Genomic DNA, 26,272 nt, shown 5'->3' with positions numbered 1-26,272 from the left:
TTTGCGTCATAAATTATAACAACACACTTGATAACACTTGGTGTTTCGCCATATTTCTTGAAAGATAATTACGCTATTATAATAATTGTAATATTATTATCGTTTAATTTTGTGCCAAGTAAAAAAATCTTTTTAATTTTTGTAAAAATAATAAGAAATATTTTTATTAATAATTATTTCCAATTTGTATGAAATTTCTATAACGCATATGGCAATTCCAATTCTATTACATCTAGAATGTGCGACTAATGTGACATAAAAGTAAAGAGAATTAGATGCATTTTTTGGAGAAAATTTTGGTTGAGAAAACGGGAAACGTGGTGATCTACATTTTAATGCAATGCTAGGCGACGGCAGGAATACTGATGCAAAGATAATGGAAAAGTGCAGACCCGTATATGAGTCATGCATCCGATCGAGTTTGCTGAACTAGTTTTTGAAAATTCTATGAAAAGCAGGAGGGACCAAGCTAATATATTGACTCAACTGCTACGGTATGAAATATAAATCACAGCTAGAACTGATTCTTTTACTTGTGAAAAATGTACGAGAATACTTTGCACTTCTGAAATACGACGTCAGTTGATATAAGAAAATTTCTCGTATAAAATCATAATGAAAGAATGTTTAATGCCGTGGATGTCGCTCTGAGATTCCTTCTAAAATCTTTATAAAATCTAAAGTACTTTGGTGTGATAATTTTATCGTTCTTGTTTTCAATGAATATATATTATAAATTTTATAAAAAAAAAAAAGAAAATGTGTGCTATAACTTGTAATGAATAAAGCAGTATTATTTTCCAAATATGAATTCTCTTTTCTCTTTCTCAAAAATTCATAAAAATAAAAATGAATTTCGTTGCAATTTTCGCGCTAGACATTATATTAATATGCGAAAACATCACCAGAATTTCTGGCTTCTATTAATTGCAAATATTTCAAGTTACTAAAATATATAATAAAATAAATATAATATAATAAATAAGATAATAAAAGTTATTCTACGTATTGAGAAAACAAAACGGAACACGTGTGGGGATTATGTATGGACAATGTAATTGTCGCGCATTTTAAATGGCGCAATAATAAAATTAAGATCACTTCTGCGAATACATCACGATGAATTATAAATAGCAATGCACAAATCTCATGAAAACCGCACGGGTGTTGATACAAGTCAGAAATAATGCAAAAACATGACCGATCGCCATCGGCAATCAATTGATATCAACAGGATATATAGGCGAATTATATGCGGGTTATATGGCCCACCGACTGGGAATTATACAATTGAATAACACAGTAGTCCAACTATTATGTAACAACGGAGCGACTAACTTCTGCACAATGGTGAAATGACAAGCCCGTTCCTCTTCCCGTTTGTGACAACAGTCAAGTGACAAGTGTCCCCTCCAATTTTGCTTCGCGGATACTAATTGTTGCGCGAGGGAAACTGTTGAAACCGCTCATTGTTACATGTACACGTTAATCCTTAAATGTACATAGTTTTTTATCTCTTCGATAGAGTAGATGACATTTTTTAAACTGACTTTCAGCCAGCATATACTTACACAAAAATAAAAAAAATGAGATTAAATGTTGATTGTTTAAGATTGACGTAAAAACTTTGCGATCTTATATAAGCACTTGGAAACTTTCAAAACGGCGCTGAAAAGACAATTATCGCGAATGCTGTGCATTTAAGAATTAAAATTTTCGATTCCAAGTATGTTTAGCTTCCAATTTTTCGTAGCCGGAGCGCCATAAACAATTTAATGAACAATAAAAAGATATTTCCAGACATCATAGAATTTTATAGAACGTGTTCAGTTCTTGATAGAAAATCTGATTGATAGTTGAAGAAACATGTGAGATCTAAGATAATATTTTCTTGCAGTTATAGTATTCTAAATAATAAATAATACGATTGCTGCGATCATACTCAGATATAAATACTGCAAAGATTAATAATGTCAAATATTATAATTTAATGAAATATTCGATTAAATGCTGCACTGACGCAAGTACGTCATATGAGAAACTATATTTAAGCTAATGCTATATTCAAGCTAAACCATGCACCAGTTGATGTATGAAATGAAAGTTTCAGGCATTTCCAATGTTGTTCCATTCGTTAATTAATGGATGCAATGAATCATTTGAACTTATACGCACACATATAGAAATTGATAACATGTTCGAATATAGATTCCCATTCTACTATATATATATATATGACAAGTTTTCTCAAATAACATTATATAAAAAAATCAATAGCAATTATAAAAAACATTCATATTATATAGTATTCGTCATAAATTATTTATAAATCTGTAGCTTATTTATAAATATATATAACAATCTGCTCAGATTATTATATATATGTTTATGAAATAATCCTTTTATATACACATATTCTCATGTAATTTTTAAAAAATATAGTCTGTAAAAAAAAAAAATAAAAAGATTTAGATTAAAATCCGCCAATATATTATATCGTACATTCAAATATGGATTTCAGAACTTATAATCACCACGTTTTTAATTCAAATAAGAGCAAGCATTGTTCTCTTTTTACCAAGCGGCATTATATTGATATATATGTCGGCATGGCACTTGTACCGATGCGGAAATACAGCCTTATGCCGAATAAAAAGAAAGCCAATGCATTGAGCTCTTTTTATTTTACGAAGCGGGATTACCGATGCATTGCCGTTATCGAAAGGGGATACTGCAAATAATAAGAAGATAATAGATATGTAAGGGAAAAACCTCTCAATCGTTAAAATTTTTTTCCTCATAAATGAGAAGAAAAATACATCCTTTCTTGATTACATGAATAGCGGTTATTTACCAATAAACAGACTTTCATCATAATATGTAATTTATTATTTATTATATTGTATTTTTCTCTAAACTTAATATAATAAATTTAATGTTAGTATATAATTGTATCTAGAATATAATTGTATATAATTGTATCAAGGAATGTTTTTGTCATAAAAACATCTTAATTACATTTTTGATAAGAAAGTTCAATATGAAAAATTTCAGATATTCTGTAAAATTTCTAATATCTCAATATAAATTCTAATAAAAATAATAATTAAAGTAAATATTATTGTATCATTTATTATATATATAGAGATGATGCAATTTTTCTAGTCGAGTAAATTAGAGTTTCGTGACTTTTTTACGAATACAATCTTTTCTGGTACATCATCGATGTAATTATTCAAAAGATGATGTCTACACGCAAGCCATCCCTGAAGTTCTATTTAACCGTATCATCAAACTTGATCGGGCACTTTAGTCGATTTCCTATAGCAATGCATCGGGCCCGCAGTCTTATATCAATTTGTAATGCCTACCTTTACTCGCCGAGAGCGCTGAATTAATGGTCCTCTTCTCCAAGAAATTCGGACACTCGGCTTGTCTCCAAAATGCAGTCGCGCACCTGCCATCCTGGATTACATCTTACCTTGACGGTTGCCACACGATGTATTTTCGTAATAATGCAAATTCTCATCGCACACGCATCATTTTCGCAATACAGATACATATTGCGGCCAGCAAAGCATTTCGGTAAACGCAGATTATTATATTTATTCGTATCAATATTTGAAATAATGTACCAACATGACAAAAATTTCATTAGAATGCCGATAGAAAATTGATTTATATTCGCACAAGACGATCAAAATGAGAATAAAATATTCAATTTTGAAATGGTACGTCGAATGAAGTATTGAATAAATATTGAATACGCATATATTACATAAATCATATTCAATATATTGCATATTGAATATTCACATAATCGCGCATAATTCTGATTTATTATAGATATCGTCAAGAGATTAGAATCAGTGGTAAAAATAATACATTCGATAAACTTTAAAAAACTGTCGCTGGCCGCCAATATTGCAAAAACATAGCCAAATTCTATCACCAGAAAAAAAAAATTAAACGACACATTATTAGAAGCATTTTTATAAATTATATATCAACTGATTCCATATGTAAATAATAATTTTCTATATCACAGCAATTCATTGAGAAAATAAATATCCAAAAATCTTTATTTGAATTAAGCAAAATTCTTGTTCGAAGAAATTTCATGATATTTAAATCAATCTTATTTAATAATTTCTTTTTCCAGCACTTTTATAAAAGCACAATGAATCACAACACAATTATATAAATTTATGAAAAAAAAAGCAAATATATATAAAATTCCAAAGATCTAAACAGTTCGATGTACTTAGATGCAGCCGAGTGAGAAAAGTGTGTTTTATAATTTCACTCGGGCATCTCGCATAATCCAACATTGTAACATGAGAGTAAAATTATATTTCGTTAAAAGTTTTAGAATCCCATCCTCCTCTTTCCTCCCTTAATGAGCTTACTATCTTTTCTGCTGGGCGGCTTATGGTACTTATATATGTTATATATAATAAACTCTCTGTATAGATATATGTATATTAGTGAAATATTCTCCAATGTGCTTGCTACGTGCTTGATAATGCCCGTTGAATATAACACGATCGTGCGGTGTATCTTTGTGTTCATTAGCGAAACGTAGGAGGAAAAATTCATTTTTCGCGACGCAGTGTCCGCTTGTTGACGGTCGCTGAAACGAGTTTTTACACGACACCAGCTTTGAGCTAGCAAATAACGAAAGATATGTGCACTCAGGTACACGTGTAATATAATATAATATAATGACTAAGCTTCAAGTCTTGAGATTTATATGCGAACATTTCTCGTATTAATTAAAAAAAAAAATCATATTTTTTGACGACAGAATTTGGCAATTATGGTTTATTGGTTTAAAATTTCATGCTGCGAATTATAGTACCTGTTTGGAACACGGCGTTATTATTAAGTATTGATAATTTATAAATCTATATATATCATCAATATAATAAAAAATCAATTATCAATTATAATAATGTAAACGAAAAATATATGTTCGTCCAAATTTCATATTTTGAAAAAAATCGTATCTAAAAAAAAAAAAATTACTTTAATCGTATAATAATGTTTAATATTTGAAAGAAAAATATTTTCTCTTAGCAGTAAAATTTTTTGGTTTAACACAGTAGCCTTCAGATGATTTCTGACGCAAGATGTGCGCGAGCATGACTAAATAAAGCTCGCAATATCGCTACAGGAATGTAAAAATCTCTTCTTCTTCTGCTCCGCATCAATTCCATTCAGAGTTTGCAACACGAAATTGGTTTCGCTGACAAGCGCTCCAAACTAAAAGCGGTCGACGGTACCCGAAAATTACATTTTATCCGGTCAAAGCAAACTTCCTCAACAATTCCCGCGGCGTTGGGTGAAGGAGCGGTGAAGGAGGGGTGAAGGAGGGGTGAAAGAGGGCGCGAAACCGCACGAACTCAAAGTGCCACCGACCGGAAGATAAAAGAATACGACGCGAGGGGCGTAGGATCGCGACATCGTTTTGTATGATGCAAGAGAGAAGAAGAGAGAGAGAGAGAAAGAGAGAAAACGGACTCACCGAGAAGACGAAAGTATAAGAAGCCACGTGTGCATCACGCGTCAGCTCCTTCGTCGGGATTGCAAAGTTCGCCGCGGAGGAAAACTCATCCGAAACTATTTGCTCTGCGGAAAGTATATCTAAGAGAGGCTACGTCTTTTTATATCGCCGAGTTCCGTGCAGGATTACCCTCCTTTTATTACTACGGATCAAAGAGGAGGTTGGTTGGACGATCGTCTTACTTCCTACTTACTTACCTGCCGAGAAGATTGCCGCCAACATAACGACCTGTAACAGTAAGAACGGGTCATCATTATAAAGCGAAATATCAATCGTGGAATACGCGATCTCTCTGAAGAGGAAGAGAAAAAAAATGAGAGATTAATAAGATATTTATTCTAAAGATTGCATTTTATCAATATCTGTATCGTAACTCAATCTATGAGTAGATCAAAATAAATTGACTTTGTTATGCAACGCGATCTTCCTTCAATAAATTGTTTAATTTTCCATCGATGAGAGTAAAAATGTACTTTTTAATTTTCCATAATAGACCTCTTAAATAAATTCCCACGGAACTGAATCGTCCGTTGAAAGACAGATGCGAATAAAGAATCCTTTCTCTTTTAAGAAACGAATGTAACATGCGTGCGATTGTCCTGAAAGAGATACACCGCATTGAAAGAAAACCGCGCGTTTCCTTAGGCGGGCAAGCGGCAAGACAAGGAGATACGCATTCGCGAGATTCGGCTGCTCGCTCGCCGGCGAATAAATTACGCGGCATTTTTACTCGCGTCTTTACGCAAATGGTACGCACAAAGGCGGTCTGGAATGGCGCAAAGACCGGATGCGCCGCGAAAAGAAGTATATCCTCCATTCTCGAGAGACGCACGTATGGACGGTTTTAACTCATTTCGCGCTACCGTCTGTGCAATCCGCGTTCACGTCGTGCACGGTCCCATTCAAACGAGATTGCGGCGCAACGTAGAGCACAATTTATGTACTAAGATGCACGAAAGATGCTTCAAAGGATCCGCATAAGATTTTTTGATAAAAACCGAAACTTTAATTTGATATATCCTCGCTATGTTATATGATTTCGTGCCTTCTCTCCATTTTTAAAGATCATTAAAATATGTATTAGTAAAAAAAGTTGTTTTAAATATAAATATTATATAAATTATCTAACATTTCTATTCAATTATATTTAAGTTACAAATATCCTGAAAATTTTAGAATTATTTTTCACTTAGCAAAAATGTCGATGCAACTAATCAATATTTGCAAAGTTCTATTTTTTTTTTTCATGAAAATTTTCTATTTTAAATATAAAATATTTGCTTTGCAACGTTTTGATCACGACAATATTTGTACATGGTAAAAAACACAACGCAAGCAGTATTTATAATGACTAAATATGTAAATTAATATAAAATACAATTTCTCTATTTTTATTCCCATTCCAGAATATCTATTGCTTGATGATATCTCACTTAGATTAATTTATTATTAATGCAAAAATTTTTTAGGTACTTAAAATTAATTATTTTAATTATTTTATATATATATACGTATCTCTCTCACTTTCTCTTTTTTCTATTAACGCGCTCATAATAATTTTATATTGTTCATATGTATATTGCTTCTGCGTATATTTATTCTATATTCATAGTTTACCCATTTTACATATTAATAATTCAGTTTTTTAATGCGAATTGAAATTCACAATCCGCTACTCTACGCAAAGTTTCATTGCTAAAACAGGAAGCACGGAGATATCGGGACGTGTCATTTCCTTGGTGATAATCGAGTCGGGAATGGTTTCATGTCAATCGCAGGCTATAAACTTTATCATTCAATGGCATTCACTCGACATGACAACTGTTGATATAGTTCTATCGATTGAATTTTAATTAATAATATCAAATGTAACAAAAATTATCAATTTCTCATATTATTAATATTATGTCTAAAAAAAAATATAAAATTTAATTTTTTTAATATAATTATTTTCAAAGTTAAAACACTGCGTGTAGTTTTCTTTACACAAAAGCTGTCCAAATATACTGCGGACTCCAATTTCGTAAGTGACGTAAATGCAGCGTCGCTCTTAACATGAGTGCCGTGTCTGCTCGACTAATTGCGTCAAAAGGAACGAAAGCGAACAACATTAAGCACACAGGAGGCAGCCGCCGGGCCCGCTTCTCAATGAACGCGACCGTCTCTCCTCGCCGTCACGGCTTCATGTTTCTTCTCTTCGTTGAAGCTAGCGCAGATGACGCGGACAGCTCTCGAAGACGTGTACCACGTGACGACAAGTTTTCCACCGAATTTCTATATTTAGACGAGGCGAGCCGAGCAGCGGCACTTTTTACATGTCAAGCAATCTCGACGTTGTATAGTACCTCGAGAATACAGAGCGAAGATACACTAATTTAGAGGCGTGTCGGCACTTAGAATGCATCCGAACGGATTCCGGCGACGTCATCATTAGAGCGAGGAGAACGAGCGACTGTTTCTTTCAATCTTCATTAAGTTAGTCTCACATCAGCTTTTATCCGCGTAAAAGATTTATTTAAGCTAGCAATTTATGTTATTTTTAAATAAACAAAATATATTTACTTTTGCTTAAAAACGAACTTCAGCTTCTCTTAGTCATGCTGTTATTCATATTGCATATGCATATTTTTGTAATCTATATAATTTTATTAATCTATGTAATTGTTTGTAAAATCTATGACTCAAATATTCTATAGACAGACTGTTATAAACATAAAGAAGTATCCTTCGCGAGTGCATTGATGAGTTTTCGACAATTCAGACAACGATAGGACACGAACGCTGGCGAACTCCAATGTGAGAGTAGCCTTATGGGGTTTGGTATATCGGAAACAGAAGGAGTGAGGCAAGAGTAGTTGCCGTGGTGTCTCCTGTCTCCGCGTGACACCACACGAGATACGGCGCTTATGTTAATGCGAGGGGCATACCGTGTAGAACGAGAAGGACTGACACACAATGCTCGGCGATAGCGGCGCGAGTCCGGCGGCCATTAATAACGAACGGTACGAAACTCGATGAATCACGGTTGCGTGCACCATTATAATGTAAATACTCGACGCGACTTAGCCTTCGCACGTCCTGTTCTGCGTCAATTGTTTGCGTAAGAACGGACATCTCGGCAAGTCGGAAACATATCGGAGCGTAGCAGAGCTATCTCTCTATCCACTTTCTCAAAGTGAATACTCGAGAGTCCCGATAAGAGTTAAGTTTCCGCGCGAAAAACCAGATCTGATTTTAATTGCGAACGTCATGACGTTACGCGTTGCTAATGGAAGGCTTCCAGTTAAAGCCTGTTGGAGTAAACAGTATCGATATCAAGCAGGGAATCGATATCTACCGCTAAGATATCCGATGATGCTGATGAAACATTCTGTGAACTGCATCTATTGTACTTTGAGACTCAACAATGATTACCATTGAATTTAATATTTTCCTATACAAATTCTCTAAAAAATCTTGTCAATGATGGATAAAGACTTTTAGCACAATCGAACGAGATCGAGATCAGATAAGTAAAAATAAAAAAAATTAATTATTTTAAATAGTATAATTAAATAATATAATTCATATTATAAACATTATAGTTTATTAAAATAATTGGACATTTATATTCGAAATCATCGATCTTGGAAATAAAATAATATGATATAAGGATAGCAAGCCTCATATTCGAGTTTTATTTTACATTTTCGGAATTTTAGAGTAAATTTCGATTTAGTTGCACCTGCATAGAACAGAATTACTTCTCGGCAAAATAATTTCCGCGTCTCACGCTCTGCGAGCCAGCAACGTTAAATACGAAATGAGACTTCAACGGGAATGATTCAACAACCTTATTACCACATAATATCTTGCCATCCAAGACTCACGCGTTAACTCAGTATTGCGAGCGCTCTCTCTCTCTCTCTCTTCCTCTCTTTCTCTTTCTCTTAGCAAGAAGCAAAGACGCAAATTTGGTATGCAGTCTACTGTGTTATAGCATTATCGTGCCGCTTCAACTTGCTTCGCGTTATAATTATCGTCTTACAGGCGCAATAATTTAAACGACGTATCCCTGCGCGAACTTGATATTCCTTCTGTTTACCGATGCTCCTTGTTTAAGAGTTTTCTTTTTCTCTGCCGAGTAGATTAAGATTTGCATAAAGGAAATCCTCTCTCGGCATATCATATAAAGACGATATACGTCTCGGCATGTTTTTGCATCGTAAAGATTACTACATCTATCAAACTAAATATATATATATAAATCTAACTGCTGCAACTTAATTAAAATTAATTTTAAAGAAGCTTTATATTTTAATAACAAATTTATTTAAAATTGCAAAAATTATTATTTAAAAAAAAATTTTAATTTAAAAACGCACAATCATTATAAGTTAGGAGCTGCGCAGTATCTTTTCTTCAACATCTCTATATAAATACATATCTTCTTCCCGCTTACAGTACGTCGTTCATAATCTAATTTCGATCGGCGACAGTTTAAGCCATCGAAGTTGTTGCCAACAACGGCTTTGCATCTATCCGGACCAAACTAGTCGAATGTCAGGATGTCGGGTAACTCATGAATTTGCATGGAGACCAAGCCAAATATAATCTTAGTGTACACAGATGGTTCTCCTCCTCTCATTCTCATTCTCGCTCTCTTTCTCTACCTCTCTCTCTCTCTCTCTCTCTTTCTCTCTGTATCGTCCTGTAGGTAGGCGTTTTCACCCGAAGGACCTGGCTCATTCTCACCGCTCATGGCACTGTCGTGGATAGGAAGTGCAGATTGCCCTGTTTAATTACTGGTTAGGGATGGATGGGGAGTTTCGAGGGCAATCAGCCTGTTTGTATTTGCTTGCAGGTTTATGTCGGTTTACTCGTAACCCGCGCCATCCGATTTCTACGAGACAGCTCAATCCACGGAACATCGACATTCTACGACATTGTGGTTTCTATCTTTGTGACCCGTGACGCGAAATGAATAATTGTAATAAAAAATAACTGGATTATGATACATAAATTTGCAAAAATTTATTTAACGTTTATAATTTGAAAATAACTGCTAAAATGAGTTATTCATTTTTGAATAAAAAAAAAAAAATATTTCCATATCCAGAAGAAAAAAATGATTTTATATTTAATGTAAATATTAAAGCAACAAGTTATTATATATATATATAATTAAAATTAAATAATGATATAAATTATAATGATTTAAATTATATATAATAACTTGTTGCTTTAATATTTATATCAAATTTAAAATTATTTTTTTTCTGAAAATGTAAATTATCTTGCTTTTATGTGTGTGTGTATAATATGTATATAATTAAAAAATCATCAAACCGAGATAATACTTAATAATATTATTAATAGTTCGTTCTTGCAATAAAAATTTGCGAAACTTATCAACAAAGTTTCAAAAAACATGTCAGGTTTTACGAGTGTATATAGTGTATGTTATATGTTTGCAACATAAGCGTCGTTTTATTATAACATTGTACAAGAAGCTCAAAAGTTTAGCACATCACGCCATGTTTTTTTTTTTCAATCTTTACAAAGTTTGCAAAGTCCCTATCAAACTAGAAAGTTTGTTTACTTGGAGGGCGCGCTATCTGAACTAAGACGCCCGTACGCATTTCCAGATAGTTGATGGTAAGTTTAATGGAGATTCTATAATTACTATCTTAGCATGGCACTAAATTATGCACGATTATCTAGATTGTAGGTACATGTTTGCTAAAGTGCATGTCTAGTTGCTGTTGCAGTTTGGCACAATATAGCGCTCTTGTTACACTTCAATGAAGTTAATGCCGTTCATCGATGCAAGCTGCTTGGCAAGCTAAGGCTACTACCAGGCTGAGTTCCAGGCCAATGTTCTCTATGACATAGTTTATAATTTTAATTGATTATGAAATGTCCTTTGTGTTACATTGGCGTTAAAAATTTTATTAGTTGTGATAACGTCGTATACAAACATCGATAATATGATTACGTTCTAATAAAGTTTATATTATGACAGTGAAACAATGCCTCTGATCAAATTTTGAAGCTACCTATATTTTCCAGTGATATCAGCTTTACAATAAATGTCAAGAAAAATTCCATATATAAAATTGATTTGAATTTCATGAAAGTATGTAATAGTTAAATAATCTCTCTTTGATTATACAAATTATATATGTTTGACTGATATATTTTACATTTAGACAAAATCGATTCCAATCGTAACTTTAATAAAATTTGATCTAATCTTCTGCTTTTACAACATAGCATTAAAATACTTGCTCGTAACGTGTTAGTATCCGGAGGGTATTTAGAATGCTGCTCTTTTTCCAACATCGTGTTGCTATCCTAACACATAGGTAAGCAGATACGTCCGTTTTTCCCTTTCACGAATGAAACAGCCAGAGTACCGGGATCTACATTAGCCGGAAACCAGACATTCGCTTTGCATGCACCGTAAATGAGTTTTGCCGTATTTGTTGCATACGCGAGAAAGCGCGCGGAACTATTTACACGCCGGCTCCCACAAAGTGAGTTCCCACCAACATTCATTCACTATTTCAGCGCATGAAGTACGCGAAAGGTTTGCATGCGACTCGCGCTTCCCTGGCAACAGCCTTTTTTCGCGAAAAGTCTCGGCATCGCTGCCCACAATTGTATTCTTCACTGTCATCCGAGTTGTCCGGTGATCTAGTCTTTTTTACATTTTTCGTTCATAAAGAATGTTTCAGTTTATAATGAAAAGATTATATAAAAATGTGTAGAACAAATGTATGTTAATACTTAGAAAGCTTTTTTTACTCAAAATAGATTAAAAACAAAGCTTCCTCTAGGAAGCTTTAATGGAAGCAAAAATGAAATTGTTGTTATCAACATTTATAAATCAATATGCTAAATATTAAGTAAATCTGTAAATAAATCTTGTTTATGCGCGTACAATTTTTTTCTGAGAAAAGAGATTTGATTGGAAAAATTTAATATATTTTATGATCCAAATAAAAGAATTTTATTCGCGCGCATTACATCTAATTTCTTTTACATTTTATTAAAATTCCACATCATAAATTTTCGCCTCTCATTGCACGATGTGCCATGTTCAGACGAAAATTCGTGTTCGTGTTTCAACGTTATCAATCGGGCATAAAACGAAAACGCCAACGTTTCCTTCGGCGTTCTTCTTTTACATTTTTCGCACGTGGTGGGCTCCGTCTTAATTGGCGCATTCCGTTGTGCCACAGACGTGCACTTATTCGATTCACGTTGCATCCCCGATACCTTAATGAAGCAAATTTGCATTCATACGCGACGCAAATACGGCGATACAATAAAACTGATCTCACGTTTCCTGACCGTCGTCCACATAAGATGAATGCGCCTGCTCACATTCTCCGATACCGACTGCAGACTTTGGAGTCCCACGATAATGACTCAAATGCTTCATACTGAAAGGGATGCTACGATTGATCTTGTTTGTCACACACGTACAAAAAATTCGAGATAAATTTGCAATTTAGTATCACAGGTAATATATAGACTAAAGTTTGGCACGCAAATTAAGAAATCAAAACAAAATTGAGAATATTTAAATGTTGAATTTTTATCAATAAAAATATATTATATTATTCTCGAATAATCAATCTAGAGACATTATTTCGTAATTGACGATGCACAAATAATACATAAAAAATAATATAGTACATAAGCGCTATTTAATAATAACAAATAAATCATAATATTATATATTTGTTTAAAATCAAATCTGTTTATATTATTAGTAATAAAAAATAAGATAAAAATATTTCATAATTATGTACAATGTTCTTATATTTCCAAAGTAATATAATTTGTAAATAATTGTTACAAAATTCGCGCGGTAATGTAATCAGACTTCGCGATGTATATCGGCTTTATCACGAATAAAACTCGACGCTCATACTTATATCTAAACCGAAGAAAGATGACGTCAAGTCATCTCCGTCTCTTTCTCTCGCTATATATCGTGACTTTAACTCCATTATCCATAAACTTTCTCGAGGGATCGAGAAAACTTTTCGACGTACAACACCGCCAGATTCGCAGACACAAAGGTAAGACGGTCGATAGGTAGGAGGTAGTCGTCGCGAAAACGACGGATTCGCGATCACATAAGTGAGAGAAGAGAAGGGAGAAGATAGGAAGATCCCGGAGAATGGAACCGTCGATATGGGGTCTCGTTACAGCATGATACGCCAGTACCAACAAAGCGGTTCTGTCCGTTTGCTGAATGCGCCGGCATAACTAACATAAGCATGGCACTCTAGCAGTCCAATCAGAATGGTCCAACAAAGATACCGCTTTGTGTCCATTGTGCAAATCCTACTCCGCGAGCTCCGTGCGCCGATAGTGTATCGGGGCTTTTCTCGATCTCTGATCGAAATGTGCTGCTCTCCCGAGAGTGAGCATTGTTTGCGCTATCCTAAACGTCGTCGTATATATATGCCGACGGAGCTTTGCGCTATGCATAATGCATTTGCGCGTCAAAAATAAAAATAAAATTTTTTAAAAAATAATGATAAGAGAGAGAGAGAGAGATGAGGATCTACATTAAAAAGAGCAATTTTAAGATAATAAAAGAAGAAAGAACTACTCAGTAACTAATCAGTTTAATCTCACACGTGCTTGATTTATTTATAATCATTTTTCATCTCTTCGCAACCAAAAGATCAATCGAAAGTATTAGCTCGCGCAGTGACAATTCGAGATAGGAAAACAAAAGTTTTTCTCTTATCCCTTAAATCATCCTTTCGCGCGATTTAAACTCGTTCATTTTTTCCCGAATTGACCATTCTCGCGCGACGTTCTTTAATTTTCCCTTCGAGCCGCGTCGAAGATTAGCACGGCGTAGAGCAGAACAAACTCCTGCCCTGCGCTGTCCAAATTAAAACGTCGAATTAATCGACGAGCGTACCTTTTATACGCCGGCAAACCGTTAGTCATCTCAATCTTGTGCCTCTTATCCGCGAGACTCCCCTTCCCACTCCTTTTCCATTTTGCACAAGAAAACGAACATTATCTGACGTAGCTCGCTTCGTTTTAGAGACCATCGAACGATGAAATGGAGGAATTGCCGATGAGAAAGAACGCTCGGAGAGAGAGGCGTAATTACAGGGATATGTACGGCCGGTTTCGTTCGAACGACGATAATACGCCGCGTAGAAAAGAATTTACGGATGAAAGCGGTGAGATAATTAATCGCCGTGCCGTGGCGCCCTTTATATTGACGGCACGCGTCACGATCAGCCTATCGATTCTCACTTGGTGCCGGGGATCACTTCAATGCAATAATAAGAGAGCGTTGTTAAGAGAGCAAGCACGAGAAGAATAGATTACCAATCATTTTTTATTCGCCGAATGATTGTGAGTCTTTAACGTTATGTATGTTTCATGAACAATATATATATATATATATATATATATATATATATATATATATATATATACGTTTAATTAAATTTAAAACTTTGCAATTTTATTATTTTAATAAATAATTTCTCTTAAAAGACAATTTATATAACATGCTGCAATTAAAAGATTTAAAAAAATCTTTAAGCGGCTTCCATCTCTTATTTTTTTTTTTTTTCGATAAGCTTCAGAATAAAAACTGTTGCGAATTATATAAAGATGACCACATGTTGGTCTTTTTAAATTTTCTATGAATGTTTTCTCACCAATAATTTCCAAAATATGATTGCCTGACTTTTTTTGGCGGCACAATAATGTATTTCTCGCGCGTCTGTTAAATTATGAAAAATGCTGACGTTCGACGATCCTTGCCGAAATATTTATACGGCCGTTACACGGTATGCATAAATAATGGAACGGCGACGAACGCGTCATGTCAGCGGAACGCTTTGCGGGATTGTCGAGAGCAGCGTTCACGCATATCCTCAAATGACAGTCATATTAGCGCGACGTGCACTGCGGTTTGGAGTATCTGTTACCTGTTACATTGTATGCAGTCAGCTTCAACTTATCACTCTAATGAATCGTATAGTAAATAAATTGATCGTATAATGTATAATTGATCGTATAATTGATCGTAAAAATTAGTATGGGATTTTTCATAGCCACGGAACGTAAAATGTCATTTTCCGCTTATTTTATTGATCAATTGTATAATGTATCTCAACTCAAACAAACCTCAACGCAATAAAATATTTTCATTTATATTATATATATTATATATATATGATTTCTAAATATATATAATAAAAATTATTATTTCTGAAATAAACTTTTTTACTTTGTGACATTACGTTTCGTAGTTATAATTAAAATTTAGCAAGCAATTAACCTCAACCTAGAGAGAAAGAATAGAAGATGTATAAAAATACATATTTCTTGTTATATGAATTTTTCATGAAAATTATCGACTTATTTTTATTTGCATATAAAACATATTAATTATTTATTAGCATAAAAAAGAAATTTAATCAACTTTAAAGTGTCTTTGAATATAAAAAATATAATCGATAAGATAAATAATTTTCCAAACTTCAAAGTCGATATCTCACGGATGAAAGAGGATTGCGCGCAAGTCATTAGAGGGATTACCACGAATGTGTCAATAAGGATCGTCCGGCAGCTTCCGAGGTGAAGCGCGAGGTCTCTAAATCCCGCAGTGATTATCTGCGATTCATTGGTGACCAGGGATTTCTTAACGCGACGAGTTACCCGATAAATTAATCTCCAGCAGAGTTTTCGTCCCCAAAGTTAATTAATAGCCACAGGCGATCTCATCACTGCATCTCATCGATGCTTTGAACACTAATTAGGTATAAATCGTATACGTATAGATCGTCCTTAATATCGAATCTTAAGATAGCGATGTGGAATTCAAGCTAATAATAAAAACTATTCTATTCAAAAATTTATTACTTTAAAAAAATGCAAAATTTTATAAGTCCTTCACATTAGATGCCATTGTCATTAAAATAGAAAAAATCATAATTAGTAATATTATTACAATTATCTAAAAATTTTGTTATTAAATATTAATAATATTTAAATTTATCTTAAATAAATTCTATATATTACATAAAAAAGAAATTTATATTATTTATATCCAATATCTCCATAAGTTCAATTAATCATTTTTTTATCAGAAACGCATCTCAAAATTCTTCGTAATTCTAAGATTTAAGGTAGAGAATTCTTATTCGAAAATTGATTGAAAATTCTCGTGGAAAAGTTTCATCTTATTGATAATCAAATCTCAACTTTCAACAAAGTTGCACGACCGCGTGCGAAGATATCACGCGCTTGATCCACGCGGGGAAACATATTACCGCATTCTGTCTTCTCGATGACGCAGCCTTCACATAACAGAGAGAAGAGCGGGGTAATTAAAATAAGAGCTCAGGAGTTTGCGCCTGAATGCTATCTTAGCGTCGCGGTTAACCTCACGGGATCCAACACACATTTCGGCTCAACTCACACGTTCACAATTGGCAGGTATACAAGCCGGGCCTTAGGTATGCACTTGCTACCGGGGACTTGCCTCCTATGCTCTCGCTGACACCACACCGAGCTAACTTGCGGCAGACTTTAGAGTTTAGAGTTTAGTTAGCGGCTGGGTCCGCATCTCATGTTAGTCTGATTACTCGGAGACCGAAATGTGTGGCTTGTTGTTTCTACCCAGATAACAACCGGCATAAACCGAGATGTCGATCTTATGAAAGAGAAAGAGAGAGAGAGAGAGAGAGAGAGAGAGAGAGTAAATAGCGATAGTTATAATACGTTTCTCCGGTGTAATTCTGATCCAATTAAGGATTTACTAAATTGTTACACGGTCATAATATTACTTAATGCCACACGTCCAATATATCTAGTCCTCTTGTTCTTTATGTAAAAAAATATAAATATATATGTATTTATAGAATATCATAAATGTCAGAATGTTATAAATTTTTAGAAGAAAAAAAATTATATCACTATGTAAATTTCATTTTCTTTCAGTACTTTAGTGTTCACTCTTATGTTTTCAATATGCAGCTTCAAATTGCAGGCTTTTGAAAATCGAGCATCCTTTTTGATACATGGATTTTCGTTTAACGTCTATCTGCGTTAAAAGCTTTTCGCAATGTTCCGAAAAGTTTCTCTCGGCTCGGGACGAGACTTACTGCCTTCGATTCAATAGGATATGAATAGGTATCGCCCCATCCCCAACCCCGTCGCGGAAATAATAAATGACTTTCTTCTTCAAATGTAAAAACGATCCTTACGCAAATGAAAAATAATGAAACTTTGACAAAGGGAATTATAGATCATAATGTGAACTATCGTGTGTCTGGAACACGTGACTATTTTCTATCTACATCAATTATATTTGAAAAGGCGTTCATATATGTCTGGTACGTTGAAACTTCATCAATTAAGTATTTATGTGACTATTTTCTATGTAAAATGTTTGATATCTATGCACATCTTCTCTCTAAAATTATCAATCTTTCTAGATTTGTAATTAGAAAGTAAACTATTTGAAGTTGTTGAACCTTTCTCTGCGTCATGACTCTAGACAATAAGTCTAAAATAGCGTAATAAAAATTAGATATGTTTACAAAAACTCTTTAAACTTTTATATTGTCGGGTCAACACTCTTTATCCGTATCTCCTATTTTTAATCGCATTGCAAATTAATTTTCAGTAGATTATCTGGATAAATAAAATCACGAGGCTTCGCACATGATGTGTGTTATCACAGATGTAACCGCGTGTCGGGTATACCATTATTCCAATTTATAAACTGTCGAAACCCGAAAAGCCGCATCGTAAGCACGGAGCACGGTTACAATACGAGGATCCCGGCTATGTGAAGTTTTGCGCTTGCCGCTGCCATCTGCACTAATCGCGAATTTGAACGCTGCCGTCTAATTCAATGTAGCAAAGTTCAGAACCGGACTGTTGCAAGTTTTGCGCATCGAAATAATCGTTACGTAAACAACATTTGGGATTACACACGCAAATGGCCAAGAAACTTTGAGTACAGGCCTTGGCGGACAAAGGATAGTAACGACTGCAGTTACTCGAAACATCAGTACTCGCAATCATGAATTCGTGTAATCGAGAATATTTTATAAACATTAATTCAAGTTTTCTCGAAAACAAAGTGAAGAAATATCAAGTATGTATCTATACATTCAACCTATATACAAAAAAAAAAAAAAATTATTGAAATCAAATTAGTTATTACACACATTGACACAATAATACTCTAAAATATTATATACATCTCTATATTATATTTTAGAGAAAACTAATCTTTAGTTTTATCTGTAAAAAATGTCTTCATTTTTGATATATCTACATTTGAGTGGTAGGAAACTTTTAAAGCTTTACCTTCAATAATTTCCTAATAAATATTAAAAGCATGTGAAAGATATTTCAATTTCTCTCTTTAACGCAAAATTCTGAATTCGCGCAATCGAAAATTGTACCTAGCGCGAGCGTAAAACGAGTATGTATACGGGTCGGGTCCCTTTATGTCATGGTCCAACGAATTTCTATGTCGTAAGTGACCATTTCCATGCCGGACTAACTAAACTGCACACGACAATGTGTGCCCACATTGATGAATTCAAGCCCGCAGCAACGTTAGAAATTCATTTGGCCTAACGTCGCCTAACTATCGCGCTCGCATCCTCGCGCGTGTAATATTCACTGTTGCACGCGCGTACCCGAAAGACGCGAATGAATGAACGTGCGGGTGCGATAGTGGGTGCGTGCATCTCAAATCAAGCGATAAATTTAATATGGGTGTCGTCTACGAGAGACTAAACGCGGGCCGCAATTTAGGACGACGATACTACGACGATGGGAGGGAAACGCGTCCTTTGAACGCGCCCTAGGATCCAGAATAATTAAACGACAAAATTCTCCGACCTCTCACGCGCTCGCGTGCACGCGCTGAACAGCAAATTTCTCTCTTTCTCTGCTTCTCTGTCTTATTTTCTCTCATTTTGCATAACAAAAACTATTTTACTCGTAATTAAATAGAGTTCGTTTCGGCGAAAAACGCGTGTGGGTCGCGACGATGTTTCTGACAATGCGTGTTTTGTCACCGTGCGCGAACTCGTTACCAACTTTGATAATAATTGTATAGCTTCTCTCGCCTGTAACTTGCGCGCCGCAGACTGGGACGTTTATTCCAAGTGCCGCGTTAATTATTAATATGTGCGGTTAAACAGAAAGTTTGTTGCGAACGACCGGCGCGTTTACGCGACAGGATACGTTAGACGTTGCCTTTTTTTTTACGACAATTTGCGATATTTATTTTATGTGTAAAATCATATAAATACAATCAAACTATTAAATAATATATTAAATAATAAAGTTTTCGAGACTTCGTTTCTTTTGTATTGACATATAGTCTTGTTTGATTTGTTTCCTATACTTTAAAGAATACATATTTTTAATAAAGAGAGAAAGAGAGAAACATTATTATATTATTATAATAATTCCACTCCGATTAATCAATCATGCCATTCGTGCTACTTTAAAAGAGAACGATTAGGGTAGGAAAATTAATACTTGTGCCCCATCAAGATTAATACTGCCAAGAATCCGCATTAGCAATTGCAGTTGCAGAAACGTGTAATAAATACAGGTTGATGTAATAGAAGACGATGGAAAGCGCGAGCTCTCCTACTGTGCAAAACTGCGAGCTGTCGTCCATTAATTACTTCCTAAGCGGACAGAGACACTTAGTTCTCGAGATGTTGTAGGATCACGAAGCGCGAAAAAACGCGAAGTCGACGGACGCGAGAGGAAATGCGAGATAAAGCCTTCGTGTAGTTCGTATTATGTAGCAGTTTAGCCGAGACGTTGACAAATCGCTCTCGCCGAGAGCGATTCATCCGTTTCACTCTGTGCGGACGCTTCGTGTCTTGTTCGATCGACATTGAATATTGTTCGACTACTGCATACCGATAGGCACGACGGCCAGTTTAAAATAAACATATCGTTCCATAAATCATTATTTCCACCGACCGGTATCGCGAAGTATCCGGTCAACTTGAAGAGTGCATCGATATTCGAGGTAACGGACTATCGATGCTCGCGGAGTGCTCTGTCCACTTTATTCTGTCCACTCCTCCCCGTTTCCGTTCCGTTGGGAAATTTACGAGCAAGCGCCGATCGCATTTTAAATCTTTGACGTTTGGCGTTCCTCTAGCGAATCGTAAGTAGTTTCTATTTAAGTAAAGAAGACGAATTTAAGATAAGAGTGAGCAGTATATATGATGAAGCTGACAAATAAAAATGACAGCCAACTGACAGATATGATGAATAAATTAAATGCAAATTGTACTTCAATAAGTAGTCAAATAAGGAAAGATTTGTATTCTTTTTCATAGTATTCACGTAGCTTATGCAATTTTCGTGGTTTATGTGAGAAGAAGTCCGTGTACATATCACATGTTGACAATACGTAGACGAGTCACGTATTTGTAATGTCCTAAGTATAATCTATGGCGCAATCCTGCTAGAAACAGAAGATACATATCACTGACGAGAGTACTGTAACTTGCACTCAGCTTTGCAACCATGGTGGAAAATATTAAGTTAATATATTTGATATGATACGACATGTGTATATGTGTGTAATGTGTGTATTACATATATTTGGAGAACTGGGAATTTATATGCAATATTTTTACAAAACAAAGTTGTGTTGCTTAATTAATCGATGTAAATATCATGTTAAAATAATTTGTTTTTGAAAAAACTATGCTATGCATTCTTTTATAAATCATTTATTATCAATTTTTTTTATATCATAGAATTTTTTATATCATAAAATCATAAATTAGATTACTTCCCAGAGATCGATGATTTAGTGGAAATTTAGTAAAACGGCAAATAATTGGAAAATTTGATTTAAAAAATATTGCTTTGTAATTTTAGAATGGTATACATATAACGTCACAAAAAAATTCGTGACATTCAATACTGCAAACCTTCACATCAAAGAGTAAATAGTGGTATAAAAAATTGGATATCAAATAGATCAGATATAATGATTCACAAATTTTTCTAATTTTTAATATAAAAAAAATTTCATCTCCTCTATAAAATTCTTGAATATAAATAAGAGTAAGAGGAATTACTTTCTTTTATTTAAAAAAAAATAAAATAATTTCTATTAAATATATTCATATTCTTCACAAAATTTTATTTATTTACAAATTGTAGCTATTAAATTATTTCACGCGCACATATGTCGACCAAATATTAAAATAAGATGCTTAAACATCTATAGCGACGGTTCAAACATAGGGTCTAGTTCACGGCGAAAAGCTGCGGTCGAGGACTCGGCAGCGGCATAAAGTTTATAATTACAGTTAGCCAGCGGTCCTAAATGCGAAATTAAAGCGCACGGTTAAATATAGAGCCAAGAGAAGCATGCGGCTCAACACTTGCGACGCCGCGGGACGAGCATTCTTCTAATAGTCATTTTAAAGAGGGAAAAATAAAGAGCGAGGTCTTTAACCTCTTCATGTTACTGCCAGACTCGACATAGCCGCTTTATGATAATTACACACTCACACATATATATATATATATGTACACATTTTGCTTAAATAATTTAAATAGTAAACAATTATAAAATTTAATATTTCTTTCCATTTTAAAATATCAGTGATTGGCAATTATGGTGATAAATACAGCAGTATATAATTTAATTAATTAATTATTAGCAATTTATTTGTGAGGATAGTTTTTGCTTGCAAACCATTATTTCTCGAAAAATAAATTTTCCTTTGCCATATAAAATAATTTAATGCTAAAGATTTATTTTGAAAAACATTGTATTCATCGTACATTCAACATTAAGGCAAAATCATATCCTTTCTTCCAAGACCCGACCGCCTTTTAACTGGCGTTTTTGAGTACAACAGGGAGCATCGCGCTGCCGCATCTCGCCGTCTTATTCAAATAATCCGCATACATTAGCCGAGATCTCATGAATACTGGGGATACGATTTGACGCAGGCATTTTTACGCCGACCGGTGCACACTAAATGGCTTTATAATGACAGCTTACGCACCGTGCTTATACTGTCTTTCTATCTCTCCGCTCCCAGTTTTTCGGATCCTCCAGGTGATTTCGGATGAAACGACAACACGACCGCCCCCTTTTTTCTACTCTTTGCATTTTTTCGTAATTTTCGAGTTAATTGACTGTCTCTCGGAGAAGTACGTGAGCTATCTATCGGACGTATCGCCGACACGTAGCTTGCATGCAAATCGTGTGGAAGATATTCTCTTTCTCTCTCTTTTTTCCTCTCTGTGCGTGCGCTTCAATGCAAAATGCACTTATATCTCTGCCAATGCATCGGCCAATGGAATAAAAGTACTATTTAATGAACATTCTCTTCGTCGAACGAGAGCCGTTCTTTATCGCAACTCATTTATTGTTGGCCTGCCGGAAAATATCATGTTTCCCGTTAAACAAAATAATACCACTGGAAAAAATGGTGATAGAAATTGTAATTATAGGTGATAACTTTATCCTAGTTAACGTTAGTCATAAAAGTGATATTGTATAACTGAGTGTATTACAATATTGCAGAATATCGAGTTATAAATGTGACACAGACGATATTTCCTAGGAGAACCAAACTGATCGCTCATTACTGAATTTTCGTTGGTGACAATGGAATGAGTCTTTATCCGAAACAATTTCGTTCAAGAAAAAGGTGCTCCTCTTTTCTAGAAAAACAAAACAAAATCCCCAACGTCAATTTTCACGACCAGTTTTATGGAAAATGCTTGACGCCCAAATTCAGTCTTTTCTCTTAAAACTTGATCCTCTCCCTGTCTAAACATCTTACCAGATAAAATTAACTTCGAAAGGATTCTTCTCAAATGCGTCCCCTCAAAATAAGTACGACTTCCTAAACGCTTTTCGAGAAACCTTTCATTTAAGATAGTCTTTCAAATAAAGCACGCAAAGAAAAAAAAGTCAAGACCTACCAAAACTCTGTATATGCATTATAATTATAAATACTCTTCAATTTTGAGTATATATTGAGTATCCTCAATTTTGAGTATATATAATAACGTTTATTTAAATATAAATATTCATATTTATATTTCAGAATTCTCTATTTTTGCGATATATATATACATATATACATAAATCAATAAAATATGTAACATGTTTATTTATGCAAAAGATATTTAAATTTTGAATATATTTTTATCGTTAAAATCTCTGTTCTTGCAACTTTATTATTTTTTCCCATATTTTTAAATCATTTCTTAGAACTTACAATTTCATCAATTTAAAAAAAAAGACTGCTAAATTTCATCATTATAAATAAAAATGGCAGAATAACTACAATTTTGTAATTTTGTATCAAATTCTGTGTGTGACGTATTTCTTACTTTCTTATTACTGGGAAATACTGGTTTAGGATAATGCAAATATATAAATAAACATGGGAATTTACTCTGTTCCGTTAATGTGGTAACTAAATTAGAGAGGGTTTGATGATAGAGGCAAGCTGTACACATTAAACGGACCACTGACACTATGTATTTTTAGTAGATGCACGTGCGTCAAGATACATGAGCCATAAAATAACCGCGAAACGAGAAAACGCTCTGATGGCTTAAAAATTGCTGGTTACTGTTGTAACCATATTGGCATCATAACTTGCCGTCATGAAAAAGCGCACGCGACCAATTTCCGCATACAAAAGCCAACAGTCATTCCGGTAATTCCGTTCATAATCGGATTTATAATTTACATACCAAATCCTTAATTAACTTTAAATATCTAATTTTTATATTTTATTACAAATTTTTGACATAATTAAAAAAACTTCGTATGCATAAAATTATAGAAAGAAATATTTTGTATAATTCTTTTTTTATATATATTATTTAAGATATTAAAATATTTTATAAAATATCTGTTTTTTTTTATTTCTAATTTAATATTATTGTAGTAATTAAAATTGATGTATTAATTAGCTGACTTTTTAGTGAAAAGTACTGTACAGTTAAATTGATTGGCAGTGGCACAACCTTCTAAAATTACTACCAGGTGTTTCTTTTTTTGCTTAAAATACCTTTTTTGCACTATATAACTCATATAATCTATTCATCTCTTGTACATTTTCTACTATTTACGAAACAGCTTGTGTTTCTGTACAAAATAAAAAATTCTATAATATATAAAGTGTGAAAACATTATATCATTATTATATTTTTTTCTAGTATATCACACCCTTTGCATAATTTAAACTGAAATATGTGATCTATAATATAATGATATTATTATACATTTACATATCTATTATTAATAGTTAATTAAATATTAATATATTTAAACTAATGTAACTTTTGCGTCTGAATCATTAAACAGAGCAATATATTTGGTGGTCGATTATTCCTCCGTCTGGCGTCGGGAAAATAGAGGATGATCCTCCTCCAGACACCCGTTTTGTGATAAGTCTTAAGTACCAACAATAACAGCATACAAGGCTGACGTGTGCCAGATACGTCACATTCGCAGCAAGGCATAGCGACCGGAGGAATATTATTGTTATTGCTACGGCAAGGACGCACAAAATCCCGGATTCTGCGGTAGAGATGGGGAGGATTGTGGGGAACGAAGTCGGTTTAATCTCCGCTGATAATTAAGCAGTAACAATAGCAAACTCTCTGACCAAAGTTTCAAACCATAGAATTCGGAATATATTTCGGAAAAATATGAAAACTTTGTATACATCATATATATATATATATATATATATATATATATATATATATATAACACATACGTATATATGTATATAGCAATTAGAAAGGAAAGAATTTTAAATTGATATTTATTTATACATCCCCGATGCGAGAAATCTTAGCTGTATCCTGTATATAGTTTACACATTTTATAATAACGCAAGGATTGAAGTTAAAATAACGGATTAACTTTTATAAGTCATAATCCTGTGATAATTACGTACACAGTACGTACAGTTCGCTATCTTTCAACAAACATGTAGAATTTTACGAGATTTTATTTACTCATTTTTCTCGAAAGTAATCAACGCGATTCCTCACAATTATTCCTAAATTATTTATGCCTATGGTCGCATATTTATTTTGTGTATATTTTCGTATTTATTTTATAGATATTTGTCATGCGTTTCGTTAACAAACTGGCATACATCGCGTAAAAAATATCATCCGGCGTAAAATATACCGAAGCTGAAGGTTTAAAAGTACGGAAGGAAAAGTGGGGTGGATGGTACAGGAAAGCCGCGACAAAAGTCAAAAGCATGAAAGTAGACCGCAAAAAATATCTCCGCGACCATGCCAAGACTTTGCGTACATTTCTTCTTGCGCTAGTTCAGCCTTCCGGTATAGCATTTCCGGATCGCGCGGTACCGGTTATAGTGCGAAAAAAACAGTAAGACGCGAGTATAAGAGAAAAAGAGAAAAAAAGGATGATGAGATATTCCCGTTAATTTCCGTTAACACACATATCTAACATGAGTTTTTTTACGATTCTATACCATTAAACTAAATTAAACCAATCGCAATAAAACTGCTGCAAGAAATAATTTGACGTTAATTTTAAATTTGATTTAAAAAATTAACTCAAAACTGTATCGGAAAATAGAAATATAAATCCTGTTAATAAATTTTTTAATACATAAAAAACTA

At 33.9% G+C, this 26,272-nt stretch overlaps 1 protein-coding gene across 2 annotated transcripts in view; it reads right to left on the bottom strand.

Moving 5' to 3' along the window:
* Window positions 1-26,272, bottom strand: part of LOC126851428 (metalloproteinase inhibitor 3) — a 154,852-nt gene that overhangs the window by 71,531 nt on the left and 57,049 nt on the right. Inside the window, exons 3-4 of one of the 2 annotated variants that reach the window (XM_050595396.1) lie at window positions 5,764-5,794; window positions 3,372-3,465 (exon numbers count right to left, since the gene is read on the bottom strand). In XM_050595396.1, the coding sequence (XP_050451353.1) occupies window positions 3,372-3,465; window positions 5,764-5,794 (125 nt within the window). The remainder of the gene's footprint in view (window positions 1-3,371; window positions 3,466-5,763; window positions 5,795-26,272) is intronic. The other variant, XM_050595398.1, reaches the window with a different exon arrangement.

Source organism: Cataglyphis hispanica, chromosome 8 (genome assembly GCF_021464435.1).
Source record: "Cataglyphis hispanica isolate Lineage 1 chromosome 8, ULB_Chis1_1.0, whole genome shotgun sequence".
Taxonomy (NCBI): domain Eukaryota; kingdom Metazoa; phylum Arthropoda; class Insecta; order Hymenoptera; family Formicidae; genus Cataglyphis; species Cataglyphis hispanica.
The sequence above is the reverse complement of the archived record's forward strand: the minus strand, read 5'-3'. Positions and strand labels throughout refer to the sequence as shown.